At 34.0% G+C, this 23,638-nt stretch overlaps 1 protein-coding gene across 20 annotated transcripts in view; it reads left to right on the plus strand.

Annotated features, from left to right (window-relative positions):
• Positions 1–520: 520 nt before the first annotated feature.
• si:ch211-266g18.10 (axoneme-associated protein mst101(2)) overlaps positions 521–23,638 on the plus strand; it is a 32,035-nt gene continuing 8,917 nt past the window's right edge. For 2 of the 20 annotated variants that reach the window (XM_057344347.1, XM_057344368.1), the window contains exons 1-69: positions 521–818; positions 1,897–2,094; positions 2,181–2,285; positions 2,398–2,487; positions 2,586–2,690; positions 2,896–3,015; positions 3,099–3,218; positions 3,299–3,418; positions 3,502–3,531; positions 3,672–3,698; positions 8,514–8,579; positions 8,713–8,886; positions 9,114–9,188; positions 9,568–9,657; positions 9,861–9,893; positions 10,127–10,157; positions 10,707–10,723; positions 11,152–11,193; positions 12,110–12,157; positions 12,230–12,268; positions 12,375–12,422; positions 12,518–12,562; positions 12,767–12,814; positions 12,891–12,938; positions 13,026–13,073; positions 13,175–13,222; positions 13,432–13,473; positions 13,572–13,604; positions 13,859–13,906; positions 13,988–14,023; positions 14,268–14,315; positions 14,935–14,976; positions 15,513–15,554; positions 15,638–15,679; positions 15,792–15,830; positions 15,940–15,987; positions 16,089–16,136; positions 16,224–16,271; positions 16,399–16,455; positions 16,545–16,592; positions 16,742–16,789; positions 16,893–16,937; positions 17,187–17,225; positions 17,334–17,381; positions 17,496–17,543; positions 17,635–17,682; positions 17,797–17,844; positions 18,667–18,714; positions 18,982–19,026; positions 19,114–19,161; positions 19,259–19,297; positions 19,412–19,459; positions 19,561–19,608; positions 19,799–19,843; positions 19,924–19,971; positions 20,449–20,496; positions 20,577–20,624; positions 20,706–20,762; positions 20,958–21,002; positions 21,621–21,668; positions 21,795–21,842; positions 21,934–21,981; positions 22,069–22,122; positions 22,229–22,273; positions 22,598–22,645; positions 22,979–23,023; positions 23,171–23,215; positions 23,306–23,353; positions 23,439–23,489. In XM_057344347.1, the coding sequence (XP_057200330.1) occupies positions 800–818; positions 1,897–2,094; positions 2,181–2,285; positions 2,398–2,487; positions 2,586–2,690; positions 2,896–3,015; positions 3,099–3,218; positions 3,299–3,418; positions 3,502–3,531; positions 3,672–3,698; positions 8,514–8,579; positions 8,713–8,886; positions 9,114–9,188; positions 9,568–9,657; positions 9,861–9,893; positions 10,127–10,157; positions 10,707–10,723; positions 11,152–11,193; positions 12,110–12,157; positions 12,230–12,268; positions 12,375–12,422; positions 12,518–12,562; positions 12,767–12,814; positions 12,891–12,938; positions 13,026–13,073; positions 13,175–13,222; positions 13,432–13,473; positions 13,572–13,604; positions 13,859–13,906; positions 13,988–14,023; positions 14,268–14,315; positions 14,935–14,976; positions 15,513–15,554; positions 15,638–15,679; positions 15,792–15,830; positions 15,940–15,987; positions 16,089–16,136; positions 16,224–16,271; positions 16,399–16,455; positions 16,545–16,592; positions 16,742–16,789; positions 16,893–16,937; positions 17,187–17,225; positions 17,334–17,381; positions 17,496–17,543; positions 17,635–17,682; positions 17,797–17,844; positions 18,667–18,714; positions 18,982–19,026; positions 19,114–19,161; positions 19,259–19,297; positions 19,412–19,459; positions 19,561–19,608; positions 19,799–19,843; positions 19,924–19,971; positions 20,449–20,496; positions 20,577–20,624; positions 20,706–20,762; positions 20,958–21,002; positions 21,621–21,668; positions 21,795–21,842; positions 21,934–21,981; positions 22,069–22,122; positions 22,229–22,273; positions 22,598–22,645; positions 22,979–23,023; positions 23,171–23,215; positions 23,306–23,353; positions 23,439–23,489 (3,826 nt within the window). In that variant the 5' untranslated portion in view covers positions 521–799. Of the gene's footprint in view, positions 819–1,896; positions 2,095–2,180; positions 2,286–2,397; positions 2,488–2,585; positions 2,691–2,895; positions 3,016–3,098; positions 3,219–3,298; positions 3,419–3,501; positions 3,532–3,671; positions 3,699–8,513; positions 8,580–8,712; positions 8,887–9,113; positions 9,189–9,567; positions 9,658–9,860; positions 9,894–10,126; positions 10,158–10,706; positions 10,724–10,940; positions 10,974–11,151; positions 11,194–12,109; positions 12,158–12,229; positions 12,269–12,374; positions 12,423–12,517; positions 12,563–12,766; positions 12,815–12,890; positions 12,939–13,025; positions 13,074–13,174; positions 13,223–13,431; positions 13,474–13,571; positions 13,605–13,858; positions 13,907–13,987; positions 14,024–14,267; positions 14,316–14,934; positions 14,977–15,512; positions 15,555–15,637; positions 15,680–15,791; positions 15,831–15,939; positions 15,988–16,088; positions 16,137–16,223; positions 16,272–16,398; positions 16,456–16,544; positions 16,593–16,741; positions 16,790–16,892; positions 16,938–17,186; positions 17,226–17,333; positions 17,382–17,495; positions 17,544–17,634; positions 17,683–17,796; positions 17,845–18,666; positions 18,715–18,981; positions 19,027–19,113; positions 19,162–19,258; positions 19,298–19,411; positions 19,460–19,560; positions 19,609–19,798; positions 19,844–19,923; positions 19,972–20,448; positions 20,503–20,576; positions 20,625–20,705; positions 20,763–20,957; positions 21,003–21,620; positions 21,669–21,794; positions 21,843–21,933; positions 21,982–22,068; positions 22,123–22,228; positions 22,274–22,597; positions 22,646–22,978; positions 23,024–23,170; positions 23,216–23,305; positions 23,354–23,438; positions 23,490–23,638 lie in introns of all 20 variants that reach the window. The other 18 variants (XM_057344349.1, XM_057344351.1, XM_057344348.1 and 15 more) reach the window with 18 other exon arrangements.

A 23,638-nucleotide genomic window follows, 5' to 3' on the forward strand; every position in this document is an offset into this window, starting at 1 on the left:
TCACAAGGAAATCCATCTCCCACATCTGTGCTGGAAAATGTGTCCCTTAGTTATAAATAGTAGTGAGGTTCAAATGTGCTCTGTGACACCACAGATTAATCTATTCAGATATGAAAGAAAAGCACTTATTGAAAACATGATTAACATGAGTGTATTAGACCCCAGGGGCATTAATATGTGTTGCCTGTTCATCTTAATCAAGTAAACACACTTATTAATTTTTAAAAACCAATCACATAGTAGTTTGCTATACAGATCACATCGTAATGCAATGTCACTTATGATAAATGCATTATGCGAATTAAAGTCTCACAAACAAACCAAAGACATTCTAGTCAACACATATTCATATTCCCTTTGGCTTCCAGCAGAAGTAGAACACACCCCCCTACATCCTAAAAAGGCTAGTCAGAGTGTAGCTGGTGAACACTACACTATCTAAGAATAAACCCGGTTTGCAATGGATAAGGTTACCTTGAAGGTCCCCTGCACTTTTCCCAGCCCATACCCATGTGAGGGACCAATAACGTGGGCTAAATTACCCGCTGTGTCCCCCGAGCCTGAGCTCCCCTGTTTGCGTCCCTGACCTAACATCCCATTCTCCCCCAGCCATGCTCACCAATCCGGCATTTTGAAAACCCTCATCCCACATTTCTCATGAATTTGCAAGGTTTCACCTGTGGATTATATGGGGAACAGAAGAGGAACTTTATTTTCTTAGTGGGATTTAATATCAACTGGGTTAAACCATCCAAATAAGATATAACAAAAATCAAAGGAATACCAGCAGAACTACAAGATGACTCAGGCAACTAAAGGTACTGCAGGTTAATCTTCTTCATTTGATTGACAGACATTTCATAACAAAAACAGAATCTTACATCTTACAAAGTTACTTGTTGGTAATGTGATACTAGATTGAACAGCCAAGCTATTTTTATACTAAAATGTCTGTGAAGTAATAATATTTTTGAGAATCTGTTCACTCTTGTAGTATCATTGCATATAATTACTTTTTTAACCCTGAAAGTTGTCAAGTTTTCATCTGTCAGTTCAAATAATTCATTGTTTTTTTTTAGTAATGCTTTTAAATGAAGATGATTCAATGCAGTATAGATACACTGTAAAAATGTGAAGTACAATCAAACTGAATGTACAAGTCATTTCAATGTACTATTCTAAAATCTTGACCTTTGCTGTAACTTTTCAAAAAGTTGAGCTTGCATTACTTGATGAGATAATGTAAACACGTTTTCATGACTTATCGATCACATCATTTTTTCATTGTATAATGATCATGTATACGTATGTCAGAACGTATGTCTAAATCCAAATTCCAGTTCCTGGTGTCATTAAACTCCAGCAGCAAGGAAAAAAATAACACAAGACGGACATGCAGTTTATTCTTGCCAGTGTGAAGTCGGTCATTATGCAGACATGCAGATAATGTTCAAGAACAGCTGCAGAAATGGCAGGTCCATGGTGCAGTATTTATTTATAAATGAATACAAGTAAAAATATTCAACATGTCAACATGTCAGCAATGTTGCAAAGACAAATTTCATGGAGTTTACAACAAAAAGCTCTGCAGTGTTCTAACAATTTATTATTTTCCAGTTGGAATTTGATAAAAGTGATTTTTGGGGAAAAAATAAATCAGAAAAACAAAAAATTTCATCGCAAAATTGCCATACGGTAACATATAACATATCGAAGAGTCGCCATAGCAACATTATTATTTTCTCAATTCACTGTAAAACTGTAAATCTTTGACAAACAACATTAACTGATAAAAGATGTAGCAAAAAAGCCATTATGTACAGAAATGCTTAATTCTGCACAAACTGTAAGAATTGTTGCTTTTTAATGTGTAAAAATCAAACCTCATGTTTACAGAAGTACAATCCATCCCTCCCACTCCTGCAGATGCCCCAGTAACGCCAGTGCATCCAGACACTCTCACGGCCAGAAGTCATGGGTTTCTCAGAATCTTAAAGCGTCCCGCACAATGGCTGATCGTCATCTCGCTTCTGATCTCATGGTCAGTAGCTGGTGTTGTCATGTTTGACTTTGTGACTGACGATCAGCTTGCAAGTAAGTCTCGATTCATTTTTTAAAGCAGCAGTGATGACAAACGTTTTTTTATTATTATTTGGTTCACGGCAAACGTTTCCATGCAGACATCCAGGAATTTGGATCTGATCCGATGTTAGCAATAGATAAGACGTTTGAAGGCATTGAAAACGGAATGAACAACATGATCAATACCGTCACTGATGCATATGGTAGGCAGCACAAATAGTTGGGACATTTGTTCTGTCATACAGTGAATTAATATCCACCAAAATGTATATTTTACTATTTTACCCTCTCTGCTGTTTTTTGTTGTTAATACAGATCACGTCGTTGAAATGAACTTTAATCCGATGGACGCTGTTAATTTAGCAGCAGACTCATCTGTGGCTTTTCTGTCATTTAGTGGTGTTGGTATGTAAATGTATTTATTTAAGGCCATCAAAATCCTTTACAAGTAAAAAATACAACTAGACATTTGTTCACTTAAATCATCCTATTTTTTCATACAGGAGACTTTGGAGTCACTGAAACAGTGGCATTTGGTGGCACTGTTCTAGATGAAGCTACAGAATGGATTAGATTTCCTATCAACTACTTATTCCACATGTTTGAAGGTAGTTGCATGTGTAATGAAATCATTTTCCATTGTTATCAGAGAGCTGAATCATGAAACCAATTTCAAACAAGGTTAAACAGCTGCAGCTGCTACCAATTGCCATGCTAAAATGAATCAGTGAGATTTATGCAGTTCAATCACACTTTTTTCGGTGCACAGGCCAGACTCACTAACATCTGTGTAATGTTTTTCAATTTGTTTAGACATTCTGGACGTAACTATCATTTATCCTGCGGACGTGGCCAGTGATGCACTCGTGTACACTTTAAGTGGGGTCAAGGATGTTTTTCAATATCTTTCCACTGTGTTTGTGGGCATCGAAGGTACTTCAAAATAAATTGTACATATTTATAAAATGTACATCATTAGAAGAGACCAGATGTAATATTTTATTAAATTTTTTCAGCTCAGATTCCCAAAATGAGCATTGATCCCATGAAACTGGCTGGCAATGTTGCAGAAGAGGCCACAGAGCTAAAGAACTCTATTTCTAACTACCTTTCCAACTTATTTGTTGGAGATGAAGGTATGTGTTCATCGATCAGATCGAAACGGCATTTAATGTGGTTGGCCAAGCATTTTCATTGATTCTTTCCATTTTTACAGGTGTTATTCCTGACATTAGCTTTGACCCTATGAAAGTTGTCACAGACTCTGTTGAGGAATTTGTTGACAGGAGAGACATGTTCTTGGCCTACCTGTCAAACATGCTCATCAAAGACAAAGGTATTGATAATAGTAAATTTTTGAGTGCATTTTTAAATGTATGTTATTGTCTCTTTAATGGTCTGAGCTATTGTCTGTTTCAGATGAAGCACCACAAATGTTAAGAAGAAAAGGTTTGTCAATGTTTAATCAGAATACTCTATATTATGAAATAATGTGACTATTATCATGTATTTCTTTTTAATTTATTTACTTAAGACTAATCGGGACAGCTTGCTTTCTGCATCTTAAAATATTCCTCATTCTTTCTCAGGAGAATTTCTGCCCCCTATGGAAAAAGGTCAGTGACTAAACATTCTTTCATTTTCATGAAAGCTCGGAATTAACATTAAACTAACGCTAGTAATCAAAACTGATCAAATGTTATGACTGCTGACAAAGCATCAAGAAACATGATTATTTATATGTTATTATTTCTTGTTTGCACTTGCAAAGGAATGACAGCATGTGAAAGTGTTTGTCTACATAACATGCAAGATCCTTTATTGACACGTCAACCCATATTCATGATTACTTATGTTTCTTTACATGAGAAAAATATGATTTATTTGTGCTTGTGTTTTTAATTTATATAGACTGTTAAAAATGCACGACATATTTACATACAAAAATAAAAAGATGCCTTATGTCTATTGCATTTCTGGGACTGTTTGATTTCTTTTCTCTTCTTTGCAGTGTAGTGAAGAATCTAACGTGATAAATTTATCAATATAAACATCACAAACACACAGCATGTAGGAGGTCTTACCAAACGTGTGACACATGTTGCAAGAATATTGTGACAAACAATATTAATGCCCTGCGATTTTAAGATGAGGTTGTGAAACTTTACATGAATGTTTATCAGCAGCAGAAAAATTCAAAACCAAGAACGCCACAAAAAGAAAACATTACGATTTAAAGGGATAGCTACTGTAAAAATGGTTTAGCTCCATCTTTTCCAGGGTTGCAACATGTGCATGCACCTGAGCTCATCCATGTGATGTAATGACTGTGTTTTGGTCACCTGAATATCTGTAATGTCTTGCACGTAAATGTGTTTGGATCTGCAAAATGACATTTGTTGTGGGCATCAACCTGAATAAATAAAAGTCAGTAACCAGCTAAATGGATTCACAAAACAGTTGCAGAAATAATGGGCACAAAACACGCTCCGTACATCACTGTGAGATCAACAGTGAAGAGGACAGACAGCTCTACACCTCAAATCAAGAACACTGAGAGCATAGTCGAGGATACGACTGAGTTAAATACAGATACAACTGAAATAGTTGAGGATATCTTGGATGTTAAGGAGGAAGAAGGAGTTGAAAGTGCTGAGGATAGCACTGATGTCACTATTAAAGATGCTGAAGATACCTCGGATGTCACAGAGGAGGGAGAAACTATTACAGATGATGATACCTCAGATGAAGATATGTCTGCTGTTAAAGAGGATGGAGAATCTACTGAAACAGATGAAGATACCTCAGATGAAGATATTTCTGATGGTAAAGATGAGGTAGAATCTACTGAAACAGATGAAGATACCTCAGATGAAGAGATCTCTGATGTTAAAGAGGATGGAGAATCTACTGAAACAGAGGAAGATACCTCGGATGAAGATATGTCTGCTGTTAAAGAGGATGGAGAATCTACTGAAACAGAGGAAGATACCTCAGATGAAGATATTTCTGATGTTAAAGATGAGGTAGAATCTACTGACACAGATGAAGATACCTCGGATGAAGATATGTCTGCTGTTAAAGAGGATGGAGAATCTACTGAAACAGAGGAAGATACCTCAGATGAAGATATTTCTGATGTTAAAGATGAGGTTGAATCTACTGACACAGATGAGATACATCAGTATGAGATATTTCTGAATGTTAAGATGAGGTAGAATCTACTGAACAGTGAAGATACTCAATGAGATATTCTGTGTAAAGATGAGGTAGAATCTACTGAATACGATGAAGTATGATGACGCTGACAGATGAAGATACCTCAGATGAAGATATTTCTGATGTTAAAGATGAGGTAGAATCTACTGAAACAGATGAAGATACCTCAGATGAAGATATTTCTGATGTTAAAGATGAGGTAGAATCTACTGAAACAGATGAAGATACCTCAGATGAAGATATTTCTGATGTTAAAGATGAGGTAGAATCTACTGAAACAGATGAAGATACCTCAGATGAAGATATTTCTGATGTTAAAGATGAGGTAGAATCTACTGAAACAGATGAAGATACCTCAGATGAAGATATTTCTGATGTTAAAGATGAGGTAGAATCTACTGAAACAGATGAAGATACCTCAGATGAAGATATTTCTGATGTTAAAGATGAGGTAGAATCTACTGAAACAGATGAAGATACCTCAGATGAAGATATTTCTGATGTTAAAGATGAGGTAGAATCTACTGAAACAGATGAAGATACCTCAGATGAAGATATTTCTGATGTTAAAGATGAGGTAGAATCTACTGAAACAGATGAAGATACCTCAGATGAAGATATTTCTGATGTTAAAGATGAAGGAGATGTCTTGGATGTTAAAGAGGTGGTTGAATCTACTGAATCAGATGACGATATCTCTGATGTTAGAGAGCATGAAGAAATTATTCAAATAGATGAAGATACCTCAGATGAAGCAATCGCGGATGTAAAAAAGCAGGAAGAAACTACAGCAACAGATGTCACAGATGAAGCAGCATCATTAGAAACAGAAGAGGAAATATCTCAAATGATCCCAGATGATACAGATGAAAAGAACATTTCTGGTGTTTCAGAGGAGGAAGAACCTAAAACAGTAATCTATACCTCTGCTAACATTGATGATAATGAAGAACCGAAAACACAAGATGCCACTGATGTTAAAGAAACAACTGAAGCAATGGCACTTGATGATCAAGACAAAATCAAGGGCAAGGATGATTTAAAAATGGTGGAAAAGAAAGAGGAAGAAGATATGGCAATAAGTGATGATTCTGAAAAGGGCACAAAAGATACAGAGGATGAGGTAGAGGATGATGAGGAAAATGTTGTAAAGGAAGACATTGATGAGTCAGATCATTCTGTCTTAAAGGCCACTGCTGCTCCTGATGATGTGAATGAACATGATGAAGAAGAAAAAATAAATAAAGAGGAACTTGTCCTGCTAACTGTCAGAACTGACATCCCGGGTGAAGACGATGAAAATAACAATAACAATGACTGGAAGAGAGTTGCCACAAGGAAAAGCAGAAAAACATTGGCCGAGGATGATGAAAAAGAGATGCATTCCATTCACACAGAAGACCAAGATGCACACAAGGACAAATATGATAAAGGTATACAAATATTTTGTATAATTTTAGACAGAGACCAAAGGCTAGTAGTTAAATTACACATTGATTATCATTTGTGTTTTCATTTAAAAAACTAAACACAATATTTATTAATGGAAAATAAGTAGAAGTTACAAATTTGCAAGGTTAAAACATCTAACATCTTAAATAATTTCCACTAATAATTAATGATATTCTAAACAAATAGTTGTAATTCCTGTAGTAGTTTAATCTATCAAATAACCCTCATAACATATGTATTTTAATTAACAGTTACTTAAAATATATGACAATTAAATAAAAATAGCCTACCTACCGAGAACGGAAAAGTAGCAAATAGAGGGTATGCACGTGTCGTCACTGTCCCACGTGAACACGCCGGAACGCGCCTGCTTGAGTGGGAAAACACTGGGCAAAATGAATAGTTACAATATCGGGAAACGCAATTCCGCGCAACATTTGAGTGTCTAAAAACACCTGATTCCTTTGTAAGTCATAAGGTAGTCGTAAGGATCACCGTCGAGTCCAGCTGCTTGTAGTTTCAGCAAATAATTGCGTGTTTTAGTCCCGATTTTTGTTCCTCCTATTGAATGCAGCCATTTTGCCTTAGTTTTACCACTCAGGGGAGCGTGTCCCGGCGTGTTCACGTGGGAAAGTGACGTCAATGCATACCCTCTATACACTGTAACCCTCCGCTTGTTTGTTCTTACCCGGCACTATTTTCTTTGGCCGAGCAAAGCAACGCAGGTGTCTGAAACGTTAACGCGATATTAAGTTGTTTAACGATGAAATTGTTGTGCAAAACAAAATTACACGAGCACAATAGCTGTCGTAATGCAATATGTCAACAACAACAATGCTGCTTTTGTATCACGTTGTCAAATTTAAAGAATGAAGCGTGAGCACGTGCGCTTCCCTGACGAACTGGAGGGGGAAGAACATTTTGATGGATAAAGATAAAATTGATGGTCACTCACTGTTATCAAGCCACTGCTTTTTGGGAAAAGGCGTCAAAGAGCAGGAAAATATTGAATTTATATTGAAATTAGCGTGCTGTTAGCGCTGCTGCCGTAGAGAGCACCGGGGCTAGTTGTCACTCCTGTAGCCCCAGTGAATGATATTAACGTTACTCGGGGTAAGTTGAAATCTCAATAATGTAATTTATTTCTTCGCGTAGTACAAGGGTACATACCTGACTACAAAAACACATAGTAGATATTTCAGTTATTGACCAATAAATTATAAAAATATGAAATGGAATATTCTTGCCCTGGCCTGGTATTTATGAAAAATACACTTAAAACCAACAAAAGCCTCTATTGTCCGCTGTTGTCTTTTGTAGGCTAAACAAATGCTCTTTTTTATTTACATGGACCAATGTATTTTGTCTTTTAATTTACATGTTGGTTGTTCATCATACATTTACTGATAAATATGACTGTTATATGCTATGGTTTTACTTTTTTCTGGACTTTTTACTTTAGGAAGAATGGAAAAACATACAAAATGTTATGAACTTCAGTGTGTATGTAGTCATTTGTACTTTTAGATAATGGCAATTAAAAAAGCTGTATTCACTGCATAACCATTTCTGTGGCTTAACTAAATTTGCTTTACATTCTAATCAATGGCTGGTGACCAAATAGCTTTTTGCTTATTACAAATAAAATTCATGTTAAATTAACCCGCTTATAAGTGCACTGATTCATGCACTAATTCTGATTCATCAATCATGGTCATAAAACATGTAACTTTCGTTTACCATTGACTCATGAATTTCAGTTCTTGAACACGTGAAAGAGGCCAAAGAAAAAAAGGCTAGAGAGGAGATATACAAAATCATTCAAGGTGAATGGTTTGATGTTTTCTTCAGTGCTTGCACAGTAGATTATAGTGCTTGTGCAGAATGAAAACCTGGAATAGAATAAAAACACGAGCAGAACAATAGAACTGAGTCACATGTTCTGGTTTGTTCTTTCAGACATGAGAGGTAAGAAGGCCGAAGCTGAAGAGGATGAAATAATGCAACAAATAAACATAACTGTAGAAAAAGAAAAGAAGAAAGAAGTTAAACCCGACAAGAAAGTCAGTGAAAAAGTTCAAAAGTCCAAGGAGGACAAGAAACTTACAAAAGACAAGAGTCATAAACCAACAGGTAAACCACATATAATTTCTCTTTGTTTATGCGTGCGTGCGCGTGTGAAAAATTCAACCTCCACTTCTAGATTCTGCATCAGATCTAGATTCTGCTTTGTTCCTCATGGGGGATGTGGAACGTGTCAAGACCTACTTCAATTAAAATCGCTGTACCCTGTCAAATCAGTACACTTCTACTCTGTATCCAGAGATAATGTGTTTGTACTATGTATAAATGTGTTCTAGAAAGGAAAAGACCTCTTAAAAAGGGCAAGGTGACTGATGAAAAGTCCATTCTGAAACAGAAGAAACTGAAATCGGGTACATTTATGTGACTTACTAATGCCTAAAAGCACTTCCTTCTTTTCGAGAAGAATTGACTAAACTTTAATGTAATGTGGCAGTTAATTCGTGACAGTAAACGTTATTGTGTTTTTTGAGCTTTCTCAGGTAGAAATAGATGCTTAAAGTTAAAACAGGTTCACAGCAAGTATAGCTAAAGTTGACTATTTTTATGTAATTCATTGCTGTAGACTGTTCACTAACTGCATAGATCTGTCCTTGAGCTTTGCTTAGTGTTGTGACAGTGGCTTTTATCCACAAGCTTTTGTAGATGTGAAACCCCAGCCTTTGAAGGTTGGCAAGTCAATGGCAAGAATGTGTTTTTATGTTATAGTAATAATTTTTTTGTCTTTTTCAGAAGAAACGTCATCAAAGCCTAAAAGAAGTGAAACAAAAGAACATGAAAAAACTCTTTCAGAAAAGAAACCCCAGGATGATGAGAGAGCAGGTTTGTAGAGACAGTTCGTCATTGAATGACATACACCTTAATACGAAATACTAGCAGAAATTACAATACACACTGGAAATTCATATCAATTTGTCAGCATTGAAACGGAACAAGGAGAAAATCTACATATATATGAATCCAACATTGAATTTATAATGAGTGTTAATAATTCATGTCTGATGTGTGCATTTTTTCCTCTACAGAAGCTGAGAAAAAGATTAAACCAGCCAAGAAAGGTAAGAAAAGATGGGAAAAGCCTTTCAATGTGTGAATTTATGGTAAGATTTTGTCTCAATGATATTAAACAAAAAGGCATGAGAGGCTTTGCTGTATTATATATATAATCACATAGAGGCTGTCGTCCACATTCTTTATTTTCCTTAAAAAAACGGATACCACGTAATAAAAATACTTAGCTTGTTGAGTAGGTCGTGCCTATAATGTAAAAAAACGAATTGTGTTATCACAGAAGCCAAACCTAAAAAAGAAAAAGTGAAACCTACGGTATATTTTTGTTAGATATATAGTGATTAATACGTTTAACAGTGAGAAAAAGTATTTTTTACAAAAATTAAATGCAAGAATTACAGTGATGGCTCTTATATGTATATTACGGTATATTTTGTTAGAGATACGTTGTTTAGTACATTTAACTGTGAGAAAAAGTATTTTGTACAAAAAATAAATGTAAAAATTACAGTGTTGGCTTGTATATATATTACGGTATATTTTGTTAGAGATACGGTGTTTAATACATTTAACAGTGGGGAAATGTATTTTTTACAAAAAATAAATGCAAAAATCACAATGATGGCTTGTATATATATTACGGTATATTTTTGTTACAAACACGGTGCCAGTGAATTTTACAGTGGAGTAATGTATTTTTCCCCCCAAAAAACTGTAAAAAATACTGCTTTGGCTGATATATACATTTACGGTGTTTCATTGTTACTAAAACTGAATTAAACCATTTATCGTTTTACGGTCTTTTACTGTCATGGTTTAGCAGTTTTTCACCGTAAAATCTACAGACATTTTTTACAGTGTGCGGACATCCCAAAAGGTAACGCATAGAAAAATATATCAGTTTTCACATTCCAAATGCAATTTAGTTAGTACTTTTCTTGTCTTTGGAAAACCAGTTTGTAATTGTAAACATTTGTGTGGTGTTCCTAAATGCTAAAATAATTTCCTGTCTGATGATTACAGCTATTACACACAAAGGAAGTAGATCAATACAATCTGATATTTTTGTCACTAAATCAGTCTTTGTCTTTCAGATGATGTTCGTAAAAAAGTGGCCAAAACCAAAGGTAAAAACATTTAAAGATAAAAAACATACAGTTACATACTGTATTTTCTGTACGTGCAACTAACTGTCCATAACTGAGTGGTGACCTAAACTGTCAATTGTGTAACGCATCATATCAGATCTGATTTATTTTATGAACCAGTTACTCATAATCTAATTTATACTTTGTTATATCATAGGTGTTAAGAAAGAGAAAACCAAACCAGCCCCTGTTAAGAAAGGTATGTAACTTCCAGGGTCCCTTTTTTGGTCAGTTGTAAAATAAAAGGGTAAAAAATATTCTTATTCACAAAGCTGTTGTGGAGAGCCCAAATCAGCCCAATGTAAAAAGGGTTTGGGTTGTTTTGCATTTATATTGCTTACTATAACAGAAAATACACAATTTATTGAAATAAGCAGTGCTCTATTGCTAATATGTTTAATAACAAATTATTCTTTTTAAGGGGTCATATGACACGGCTAAAATGAATATTATCGTTTGTTTTACATGTAATGCAATGTGTATACACGATTTAGGTTAAAAAACGCTGTATTTTCCACATACTGTGCATGTTTGTATCTCCTTTGCCCCGCCTCTCTGAAACGAGCAGATGTTTTACAAAGCTCATCACTCTGAAAAGCGAGGTGTGCTATGATTGGCCAGTTAACAAGTGCGTAGTGATTGGTCGAATACTGCAAGCGTGTGACGGAAATGTAACGCCTCTTACCATATTTGGAACATCAGGTTCCAAAGCAATTGAACTGACAGGTACGCCCACCTTACTTGCGTATACATTTGGGCGGTCTTAGTCAAATCATACCACGAACTGACGTAGATTTGTGGGGGTGTGGTTACACGAGGCGTTCCAGGCAGGTCTGGGTGAGCATTCGCTTTTAGATAGAATGCATCTTGTGTTCCGACACGCAATTTTACGTGTCTGATACATGCACGGGCAACTTATAACGCATCAAACACACAGAAAAACACGTATTCGCGCCATATAACCCCTTTAAGAAAAAAGGCTATTTGAAATAATATTTAATCTACATTACATTGTTACTGTTTGTTGATTCTGAATCATATTCCTGTCAGAATGTCCATATTTATTTACTGTAGATTACGTTCAATTACATTAATTGTTTTCCAACCATTTTCAGAGCCTGGAGTTACCAAAGGAAAGGCCAAACCAGCTCGTTCAAAAAAAGGTATATTCACACAATTCCACATTAGCAGCATATTGCCATAAACCTTATTAATTTGTCTTGTCATTTTCGCAGAAGCTGAAGCTGTCAAGGAGGAACATCCTGCAAAAAAAGGTCTGTACCTGCCTGGAGTATTCCCATCATTATAGAATAAACTGTTATGATATGATCTACAGACTAACTGATCAGATGTTCATTAATAAAATAACCTTTTTTTCAGAATCTAGAGATATTAAGAAAGCGGCAAAACCAGCTCCAAAAGAAAAAGGTATTTGTGTCCAGTTATATTTGCAGTTTGCAAGTATTAGCTATATACCGTAAAGTATGTTCTTAAAGATTTGTTTAATCTGAGTGTCTATTTAGTTACAAAGGCAGTGAAGGAAAAGGCTGAGCCAGTTGTGAAGAAAGGTATGTTTTTTTCTGGATTTATATGCTGTTATGGTTTTCGTTCTTAGAAGATTGCCAAGAACTTATCAAATGATTTACAGAACCTGACAGTACCTCTTCTGTAAACATATATATTTGTTTAAATGTGCTTTTAATGGCTTTTCTGCTTTCTGTACTATATGTTTATTTATATCTAGAGTTATGTTTATTTATATTTACTTTTAGAAGATGAAGTTGCAGAGAAGAAAGTCAAAGCAGCACCCAAAAAGAAAGGTATGAATTTCCCGAAATAAAGGGAAGTTTTAAAAGCCAATGTCTTGTCCTAAAAACTGCTGATATTGAATTACAGAGCCTGAGGTTTCCAAAGAGAAGACCAAACCAACACCCTCAAAGAAAGGTGAAATCTGGCGTTCGACAAAAAAATTAACTGTCAGCTGTTAACGAATTATTTTAATATCATAGGAATGTCATGTTTTCATTTCAGAGGAGGAAGCCCCTAAAAAGAAAGCTAAGCCAGCCCGTGTGGAGAAAGGTATCACTTATTGACATTATTGAAATAATGTATTTCATTTAAGAGTACAGTATTGTGTTTTTTGCATTGTATGAAATCCATATCCATTTAATTCATTAAAGAGCCTGTTGTCTCCAAAAAGAAGTCCAAACCAGAACCTTCAAAGAAAGGTATTATTTATTTATATATACAGAATTATTTAAATATGAGGTTTATGTTTGGCTAGACCGAAGTGTGTTTTGAAATTGTCTTGAAATTTTTATTATCGGATCTTTTTAGAAGCTGTGTATTTTGACTGTTAATGCATTCATACCATTTTTACCAAGGGGTTTTTGTTTAAATGTAGAAAATTTTCTTTATGCATGACATTAATTTTCAGAACCTGATGTTCCTAAGGAGAAAGAAAAACCAGCCAAAAGAGGTATAATGATAATTAGTTTATCTATAAGTCTTATTCATAAATTTGGCTCAGAATGTCAATGTATATTATATCATATTTTTTACGTTTGCTTTGTTCAGAATTGAAGCCAAAGGCAGCTCCTGTGAAAAAAGGTATTTCGTTTTTCAAATATTAAATAAATGCATTTCTGAAAAAGGTACTTATGTTCAATGTTTATTAACTTAGAAAGGTTCATAAGTTAAAGTTAGAAGGTTGGAAGTAATGTCAGGCACATTTTCTGATCTTGACTAATACTCTTTTAGAGATTAAGGAGGTGACCAAGGAGCCTGTCAAACCTGTGTTACAAAAATGTTACTTAATTTGAAGAATGTTGTTTTTTATTTCAATGGGAATTTTAATTATTTAGAGCCTGAAGTTTCCAAGGAAAAGGCGAAGCTATCACTTTTGCAGAAAGGTACAAAACCGCATTTACTATAAATATGTGACCAAGATACCAAAGTGCTATAGGTTTGACACTTCCTCTTATCTTCCTCAGAGGATAAAGTTCTCAAACCAGGTCCTGGGAAGAAAGGTACCACACTTTATCAAGTTGAAACATGGCCCTATTTTCACGATCTAAGCGCATGGTTTAAAGCGCACGGCGCAGGTGCACTCAGGACGTGTCCGAATCCACTTTTGCTAATTTAACGACGCAAAACTAGCAAAAACACTTGCGCTGCACCTTGCGCCGCGTTGCACTGGGTGTACAATGGGCCCATTGTTTCCTTATGTATTTTGTGCATAACAAATTCCTCTTCTTAATTTGCTTTGTTTAGAGGCTGGTGATATTAAAGAGAAGGCAAAACCTACTCTTGCAAAGAAAGGTATTGATATTCATTAATAAGTAGCTTTAAGGGGACAATTATTCAGTCTTTAGTAATTGTTAGTAGTATAATCATTTGTCTCAAAGCATTGCTTTTCTAACTGTTAAAGGAGTAGTTCACCTTCAAATTAAAAATTCTGTCATCATTTACTCACCCTCTTGTCATTTCAAACCTGTATGACTTTCTTTCTTCCGCAGAACACAAAAGAAGATATTTTGAAGAATGTTGTTAACAGCCCCCCATTCACTTGCATTGGTTACAATAGAAGTGAATGGGGGGCTGTGCTGTTCTGTTACCAACATTTTTCAAAATATCTTCTTTTGTGTTCTACAGAAAAAAGAAAGTCATAGAAGCTTGAAATGACAAGAGGGCGTGTAAATGATGACAGAATTTTCATTTTGAAGGTGAACTACTCCTTTAACCTGCAAACACATGGACACAACTGAACATATTTCGGAATGTTTTGCATTTTTTAAGCATGTGCTTTAGCAACTGTTTTACTTAAAAGTTTTGAAATCCATTTTAGAGCCCAAAAACAATCAAAGAGGAGAAACCTGTAATTGTTTTTCATTTAATTCCATTTTGAAGATGTTTAATGTTTGTGTTCATGTACACACAGAAGCTGTGCAGAAAAAGCCTAAACCAGCTGCTGTCAAGAAAGGTATTTACAGCATACCAAGTCATTTATTTCTTGCCTGTCACAAACTTAATGTATAAAATTACATTAATTTTTTTTTTCATGCATTTTGTTTATGGCTATTTCTGGGGTTGATAGTGATAGTTAAAAGCACATCCGGTTGTAATCAAGACCTTTTTCTCCAAAGAAAGAACTAATTTACAACAAATATTTTACAATGTGAATTCAATTTCTTCAAAGAACCTAAAGCTGTGAAAGGGAAGAGAAAACCTGCACCTTCCAAAAAAGGTTAACTGTCTACAACTTTGCCATTTGTGTAAAAAATAACAATAAAAAGAAAAAATATATAGGCTGTTAGTTCAATTCTGCGGTAACGTGAAAACTGACAATAAATTTGATGTACCAGTCCAAATGCCAAACTGTAACCACAAAGACATTTTTGAAAGCATTTCTTATCACAGTCTCACCGCCTGAGGCATCGATAAACATCTGTGCGTGTGTGTCTGCAGTACTTGCATGGTTTAACGTGATTGAAACGAAAATGTCCCTATGTTTTGTAGAGCCTGAAGTTACAAAAGAGAAAGAAGCCTCTTCAAAGAAAGGTATTGCAATAATATACAGTATGCTGTAAATCGAATAACAGACTAAATTCAAATCTTTTTCGTGATACATCATTTGTTTACAGAACCTAAGATAACTAAAGAAATACCCAAGCCACCAAAGAAAGGTACCTGCATTCATTTGTCATAATAATTCTGTATTACAGTAAAGACTTATTACAGAAACTCTTAAGGCCATGCTAATCTTTCTCTACATGTGTTTTCATCATCACAATGCAGCTGAAGTGATCAAAGAGATCAGAGTTCCAGAGAAGAAAGGTTTGATTCATTGATTCGCTTTCTACAAACAAGTGCAATGCTATTATTCATAAGAATCTTATAAATATAGTACCATTTTTCAGCATACATTTTCTCATTGTCATTTTAGAGGCTGAAGTCATTGAGGCGAAAGTTAAACCAGCCCCTGAGAAGAAAGGTTTGATTTACTGTGTTAAGAATCACCTTTACTTTCTACAAACAAATCTATTAAAAAAAATCTTTGATAATAGAAAAAGATTTTTATCATTGCCTTTTCAGAGACTGAAGTCATTAAAGAGAAAGTTAAACCAGCTCCTGTAAAGAAAGGTATGAATATAAATTAAGAATCGGATCATTTCCATGAAATAAAAAATCCTTCATGTCTAAACACCTTATACATTATCATCATTTTAGAAGCAAAAGTCATCAAGGACAAAGCTAAACATGCCCCCGAGAAGAAAGGTTTGTTATTTTATCCTCATGAGTGTTTTTTTAATCCATCTCAAAGATCAAGTTAACATTTAGCCAGAGAAATTAAGATTATGCTTGAGAAACCATTTCACAATCTCTAAATATTTTGACCTCATAGTCATTTCAGAGGCTGAAGTCATCAAGGACAAAGCTAAAGCCGCTCCTGTTAAGAAAGGTTTGAATGTGAATGAAATCTTCCTGCATGTACTGTTGCTTTCCACTGTTTGCTGAGGATGTATCATGTGACACATTCCTGTTTCACAGAGGCTGAAGTTACTAAAGAAAAGGCACCTGAACCAGCACACAAAAGAGGTGAGGCTTTCCCACAATCCCCTCAGGATGTTGATAATAACCGGTCCATGTAATCATACAACAGCAAGCATTACTATATCAGAGAGCTAAGCTGTAGTGATTTCGACACACAGTAATTTAAATGGAAATATAATTTTTGTGTTTTCTAGAACCTAAAGTTACCAAAGAGGAAGAAAAAACAGCGCCTCCTAAAACAGGTAGAAAAAACAATATATGCTGTTTATCATTACACATTTGCACAACTGAATCTCATATTCTCATGTTGCAAATTTGTCTAAAATCGTTGTAACATCTTTTCAGTCGAGGTTCCAAAGGAAAAGCCAAAACAAGTCCTCAAAGAAACAGGTACTTGTAGTACATTGAGTTTGGATTAAATACAACTTTCATCTGTTTTTGGTGATACAGTATTGCTGATGTATCAGTGCATCTGTAGTTTGCATTTTTTGTGTGAATGTGTGTAAAGAATTATGACTCTTCTTTTGCTTTTGCTAATATTTGAGAAATTATAATGAAAATGCTGACACTAGACAATTTAGTTAGTTTATCGCAACAAAAACTTGAATTACTGAAAAGTTGGGTCCCTCTGTCTTGCAGAACCTGACATAACCAAAGAGATGCCAGAGCCAAAGAAAAGTGTGTGAACTTATTTGAGAGAAGAATAGCAAAGTATTTTATCTGACCAGTTTTAAGAGAACGCCTTTCTTTAAACATGTTTGTATTTTTATATAATTTGCATTTTAGAGCCAAAAGCCATCAAAGAGAAAGCTAAACCAGCCCCTACCAAGAAAGGTGCGATTTACTTTTTAAACTTTTTTTTAAGAATTACATTTAGGTTTTCCCATATAAAATGTATGATTAAGGTCAAATATGTCTTGTAAATGTTTTGCATTATAATTTTTTAAGAGGCTGAAGTTATTAAAGAGAAAGCTGAACGGGTCACTGTAAAGAAAGGTTTGATTTACTTTCTTTTAAACTTTAAAACTTAAAAATATATATATTTTAAACTTCTATTTTTAAGAATTATATCTAATTTGCATTTTAGAGCCAAAAGCCATCAAAGAGAAAGCTAAACCAGCCCCTACCAAGAAAGGTTCGATTTACTTTGTAAAACCTTTTTGAAGAATTATATTTACGTTTTCCTGTATAAAATGTTTGATTAAGGTCAAATATGTCTTGTAAATGTTTTGCATTACCATTTTTTCAGAGGCTGAAGTTATTAAAGAGAAAGCTAAACCGGTCCCTGAAAAGAAAGGTTTGAGTTAACGTTATATTATTTTTTTATATTTTATTTATTTCATGTGTACGGATGAAACCTGCAAAAACAATAAAATGCGCAAATTTACAGTACGTGTATAAATACACATATTGCTGTTAAAATACATATACAAATAACTGAATGTTTAAAATAAATGGTTGAAGAAATGAAAAAATATTTAACAAAATGCTAAACTCTTAAAAACAATTTTCCCTTAAACGTTCAATTATTTTTAATGTAGTTCTGTATTTATTTTTCCTTAACGCTCCAGGCTAATAAGAGGATGTTGATCATGCATCAGTAGGCGGGTCTTGCGCGTTTGATGGTTTACCCTGAGGTTTTCCCTGTAGAGTTTACACATCGAGAGCTTTACCCTTCGAAGGGAGTAGGGCATAGGGATGATCACTTCGGAATGGAACGCAGGGTCTATGCTTCTGTGCAACATCGAGCCTTAAGTTAAGGCGCATGATCAAGCAAGACCCGCCCACTGATGCATGATCGATGTCCTCTCATTAGCATGTCGTGTTAAGGAAAAATAAATACGCAACCAAATTAAAGAAATAAATGAACGATTTAAGAAAAATAGACACTTTGAGTTTAGCTTCTCACAAATGTTATTATTTGTTTAAGTATTTTAACAGCAACATGTGTATTTATATTTATGTATTTATTCGCGGATTTATATACAGTATATATGTTGTTTCAGGTTTCGTCCTCCACACATGTGTACCTTCTTTCTGTATTTCATCAATATTTTATGTAACCAATGTTAAGTATCATTTACCCATAGCTGTATCAATACCGTTATTGTCTTTTCAGAGGCCGAAGTCATCAAGAAGAAAACCAAACCAACTCCTGTAAAGAAAGGTATTAAAAACAATGAAATTATACTGCATTTACTGTTTATTTATACTGTAACATGATAATTCCTCACATGAAACAAAACTGTTTCAAGAACATTACATAGAAAGAACATATAACAAAGAAAGGTATTAACATACAACAGATATTTATAGAAGATACTCTATTATTTATACTTACATATACTTACATGTTGTTAAAAAGCCGTTAAAGAGTTCTTTATTGTTGAATCAGTGCTGTTGATCTACAGTTAAACTTAATTTGTGTTTACAGAACCTTTGATAACCAAAGAAAAACCCAAACCAACACCAAAGAAAGGTACTTACATATTCATGAGAATAATCCACTGCTCTGATTTGAGATAATGCTAATCGTTTGCTTTTTGTCCATTTTAAATCAATTTAGAAGCTGAATCCATTAAAGAAAGAGCTAAACCAGCACCCAAGATGAAAGGTTTGATTTAATGTTGTATATCGAGGATTCAATCATCATTTTTCCCAACACTGTTTATGGTTATGCTAACACTATCTTTACATTATTATGATTTCAGAGGTTAAAGAGAAAACTAAACCAGCCCCTGTGAAGAAAGGTATGTCGCCATTATTTTAGCTTCTTGTTTGCTTTTAAATTCTGGTGAAGGTCATTGTAACAAAGGGAAAACCTTTCTCAGTTTCTAAATATTTTCACATCATTGCCGTTTCAGAGGCCGAAGTCATTAAAGAGAAAGTTAAACCAGCTCCTGTGAAGAAAGGTTTGATTTACTGTGTTAAGAATCACCTTTACTTTCTACAAACAAATCTATTATAAAAAATCTTTGATAATAGAAAAATATTTTTATCATTGCCGTTTCAGAGGCCGAAGTCATTAAAGAGAAAGTTAAACCAGCTCCTGTGAAGAAAGGTATGAATGTCAATGAAATATGTTTACAGGTATAAAGATTTTTTGACACATTGAGTTCCCTACATATCTTTGAGTATATTTAAATATTTTACCATCCAGACAGTACATTAATAGCAAAAATGAAATAAGAATGTATTCTTATAAGATAAGAATGGATACTCACAACCTTTATTTTATTGTTTTTTAAAAGCTGAAGTAGTCAAAGAAAAGGCTAAACCAGCCCCTGAAAAGAAAGGTTTGTTCTGAATCAAATGAACATTTTCCACAAAGTAGAACTAAAGAAATTATCTTTATCTTTCCTGTTTGCTGTTTCAGAGGCTAAAGTCATTGAGGGGAAAGTTAAAGAAGCTCCTGTAAAGAAAGGTAAACTTGATTTAATTCTTTCAGGCGAAAGAATTCAAGTGATACTTCACCCAAAAATAAATCATTTACTCACCTTCGAGTTGTTCCAAATCTGATGAACACAGAGAAAGATATTTGGAAGAATGCTTATAACCAGACAGATTTTGCCCCCCATTGACTCCCATAGTAGGAAAAAATACAATGGTAGTCAAAAGTGCCCCAGAACTGTTTGCTGTCCTACATTCTTCAAAATGTCTTCTTTTGTGTTCAACAGAACAAACAAAAATGATAAAGTAATTTTTCCTACTATGGGAGTCAATGGGGGGCAAAATCTGTCTGGTTATAAGCATTCTTCCAAATATCTTTCTCTGTGTTCATCAGATTTGGAACAACTCGAAGGTGAGTAAATGATGACAGAATTTTCATTTTTGGGTGAAGTATCACTTTAAGTTATCATTTTTGAGAGGTTTTCCTAAATGTTGTGTATTATGATTTTAGAGGCTGAAATCATCAAAGAGAAAGTCAAACCAGCCGCGGCCAAGAAAGGTTTGAGTGAGTTTTTAGTTTTGTTTTCTGTTTGTTTTAGAGAAGATACATTTACATATTTCCATATGATTGCCATTCAGAGGCTGAAGTCATCAAGGAGAAAGTTAAAGTAGCTCCTGTAAAGAAAGGTATAAATATAAAAAAAACATTCTGGATCTTTATATTCACTGTATGATGATTATTGATCATTGAAACAATGGTATTTTTAGAGCCTGGAGTTCCTAAAGAAAAGACAATGAAACCAGCACCAGAACCTGCAAAGAAAGGTATAAATAATAGTAATATTGGATTTCTTGCAAGCTACCAATATACCACAATTGTTTTTCTTTTGTTGTATTTTTTGCTATTTGAGAATCTCAAATATTTACAGTCTTATAATATATTATATCTTATAATATATTATAATCTTATAGTGTTTATAATCTTACACAACTGAATATTTATTTACCCTGTATCTTCAGTTGAGGTTCCCAAAGAAAAGGTTAAACCAGTCCTTAAAGAGAAAGGTAATTTATTTGATTTCAATCCTATACAATTGTTTTGTTTGAATTTCTGGCTGTCCTTGCAAACAATTTTTTTCCACATCATCACGTTTCACATGTGATCCCACCAGTGTTGGGTGTAACTATTAGTTACTGTAATTTTATTACTTTTCCCTTGAAAAAGTAAACTAAGGGATTACTCTTGTTTTTCTGTAATTTAATTACAGTTACTTCTGAAGTAATTAAAGTAAATACTGCGTGTAATATACTGTATGTGTGTGCAATAGTGGAATTGACATAAAAATTCAAAGTCCAACTTTAGAATCCGTGCTTTAATGTATAATTCTCACATTTGTAATACTTTGGTCAGTTAATAACACTACTTTATGAAGTTTTATATTATTTATTTGACTGAATTAAAAGAGCCGTTTCATGTCTATCCTTCAATCACTTAACTAATCAGGGTTGATGTAGAATATAGAAAGTAATTAGTAACTAGTAATTAATTACTTTTTCAGAGTAACTTACCCAACACTGGATCCCACATATGAGAACATGTTTTTTGCACATCTGAAATTCACGTGGCTGTTCTCTAAGGGTTATTTAATTCCTTCTATCCTTTACCCATTATTGTCATTTCAGAAGCTAAAGTTATCAAGGCCAAAGATAAACCAGCTCCTGTGAAGAAAGGTATTAATATGGATAATGGTATCCTTAATATATACTGCCCATTTACACTGTCATTTTAATAAAATCCATAACTGCATCTGCATTGTTTATGTGTGAGTACCTGAGAAAGATCTGTTTGTTTCATAGAGCCTGCAGTTACCAAAGAGAAAGAAAAGCCAGCGCCTAAGAAGAAAGGTATGATTTACCGTGCTGTGCGTCAGATTATCTTAAACTTCTAATAAAATATGTGCTTTCTATAAACATTTTTTTTATTTCTTCAATGTAGAGGCTGAAATTATCAAGGAGAAAGTCAAACCAGCTCCTGTTAAGAAAGGTATCAATGTCAATATAATCATAAATAATCATGTTTTCTTTTTTATGATGACGTTTACTCAGCAGATGATATCATACTGTTTTATAGAACCTGAAGTTTCTAAAAAAGCACCTGAATCAAAACCAGAACCCGTAAAGAAAGGTGGGAATATACAGAACTGATTATTTTTAATTTATTACATGTAAAACAAGTTCATATTATAAGCTTTTCCCAGAAATACATCTTAAGTCATGCTGTTTCTTTTCAGTTGAGGTTCCTAAAGAAATGGTGAAACCGGTCCATGAAGAAAAAGGTTCATATTTAACAAACCTTTAAATTCTAACTACCTGTTGCTCACATTTAGTGAGCCGTTTATTCATTCAAGTTAAATGCTGCCAGATGTTTTAAAATGTACGTTATGTAACTGAAAGGATTGTGAAAAATGATTTGTTACCTCGGTTTCTGCTCTTCTGAAGTATTTTTCTGTTTTGCAGAATCAAAGATAACCAAAGAAAAGCCCAAACCAGAACAAATTATTATTTACGTTTATTAATGATGACAATGGCAAAAGAACGTTGGCAAGTTGTAATACAATTACTAATCTCCTGCCTTTTCTGTATATTTTAATAACATTTAGCAGCTGAAGCAATCAAAGAGAAAGCTGAACCAGTCCCTAAGAAAAAAGGTTTGATTTACAATGTTATTAATCAAATTCATCCTTACCATTCCTAAAAAATAATTGTATTATATGCTACATAATCTTATGGTCAACATTTTAGGCGGCTCAACTGATCATTTTATTTTTTACCATTTACCATTATCATTTACTGTACCGGAAGGCATATTACCTAATAAACTAATAAAAGCTTATATTAAATATATCTTTTCAGAGGCTGAATTCATCAAGGTGAAAGTTAAACCAGCTCCTGTAAAGAAAGATATGAATGTCAATGAAATTAAAGTGTGTTGCATAGTTGTTTAATGTGATGAATTCAGAAATTATCGTAATGTTTTATAGAGCCTGGAGTTGTTAAAAAGGCACATGAAGCAAAACCCAAAAGAGGCAAGTTTTCCCAAAATTGATCAGACTAAACACAATCATGACAAAAATAATTCTACTAAATATTTCAGAAACTAAGGTGGTTATGAGTTTATGTATTAAGTTGCATTTTTGGTATAATAGCAACTCAAATATTTTTCTCTTTTTTAGAGCCTGAAGTTACCAAAGAGAAAAAAAAAACAGAAGCTAAGAAAGGTTTGATTCACTTCAGTGTTAACAAAACAATGCACATTATCTCCAAGCTGTTTATGTGCTTTCTGTAAAGATTTCTTATTGTCATTGTAGAGGCTAAAGTAATAAAGGAGAAAGTTAAAGCAACTCCTGTAAAGCAAGGTACAGTATGAATATTGTTGAAATGATCCTTGATTGTGTAATGAATATAGATTATTGCAACTTATAATAACTTATAATGTTATAGAGGCTGACGTTCCTAAAGAAAAAACAGTCAAACCAGAACCTGTGAAGAAAGGTATTGATGTACAGTATTATGTGCGTTTCATTTTTTATATTAATGCCAGACAAAGGATTCTGTTTCAATAATACTGGATTCTTTCAAGTCATGCAAGTGTTTGGCATTTTTCTTTCTTTGTATCTTTTAATGTTTTCCATTTTTAATAC

This window comes from Triplophysa rosa, linkage group LG10, assembly GCF_024868665.1.
Source record: "Triplophysa rosa linkage group LG10, Trosa_1v2, whole genome shotgun sequence".
NCBI classification, from domain to species: Eukaryota; Metazoa; Chordata; class Actinopteri; order Cypriniformes; family Nemacheilidae; genus Triplophysa; species Triplophysa rosa.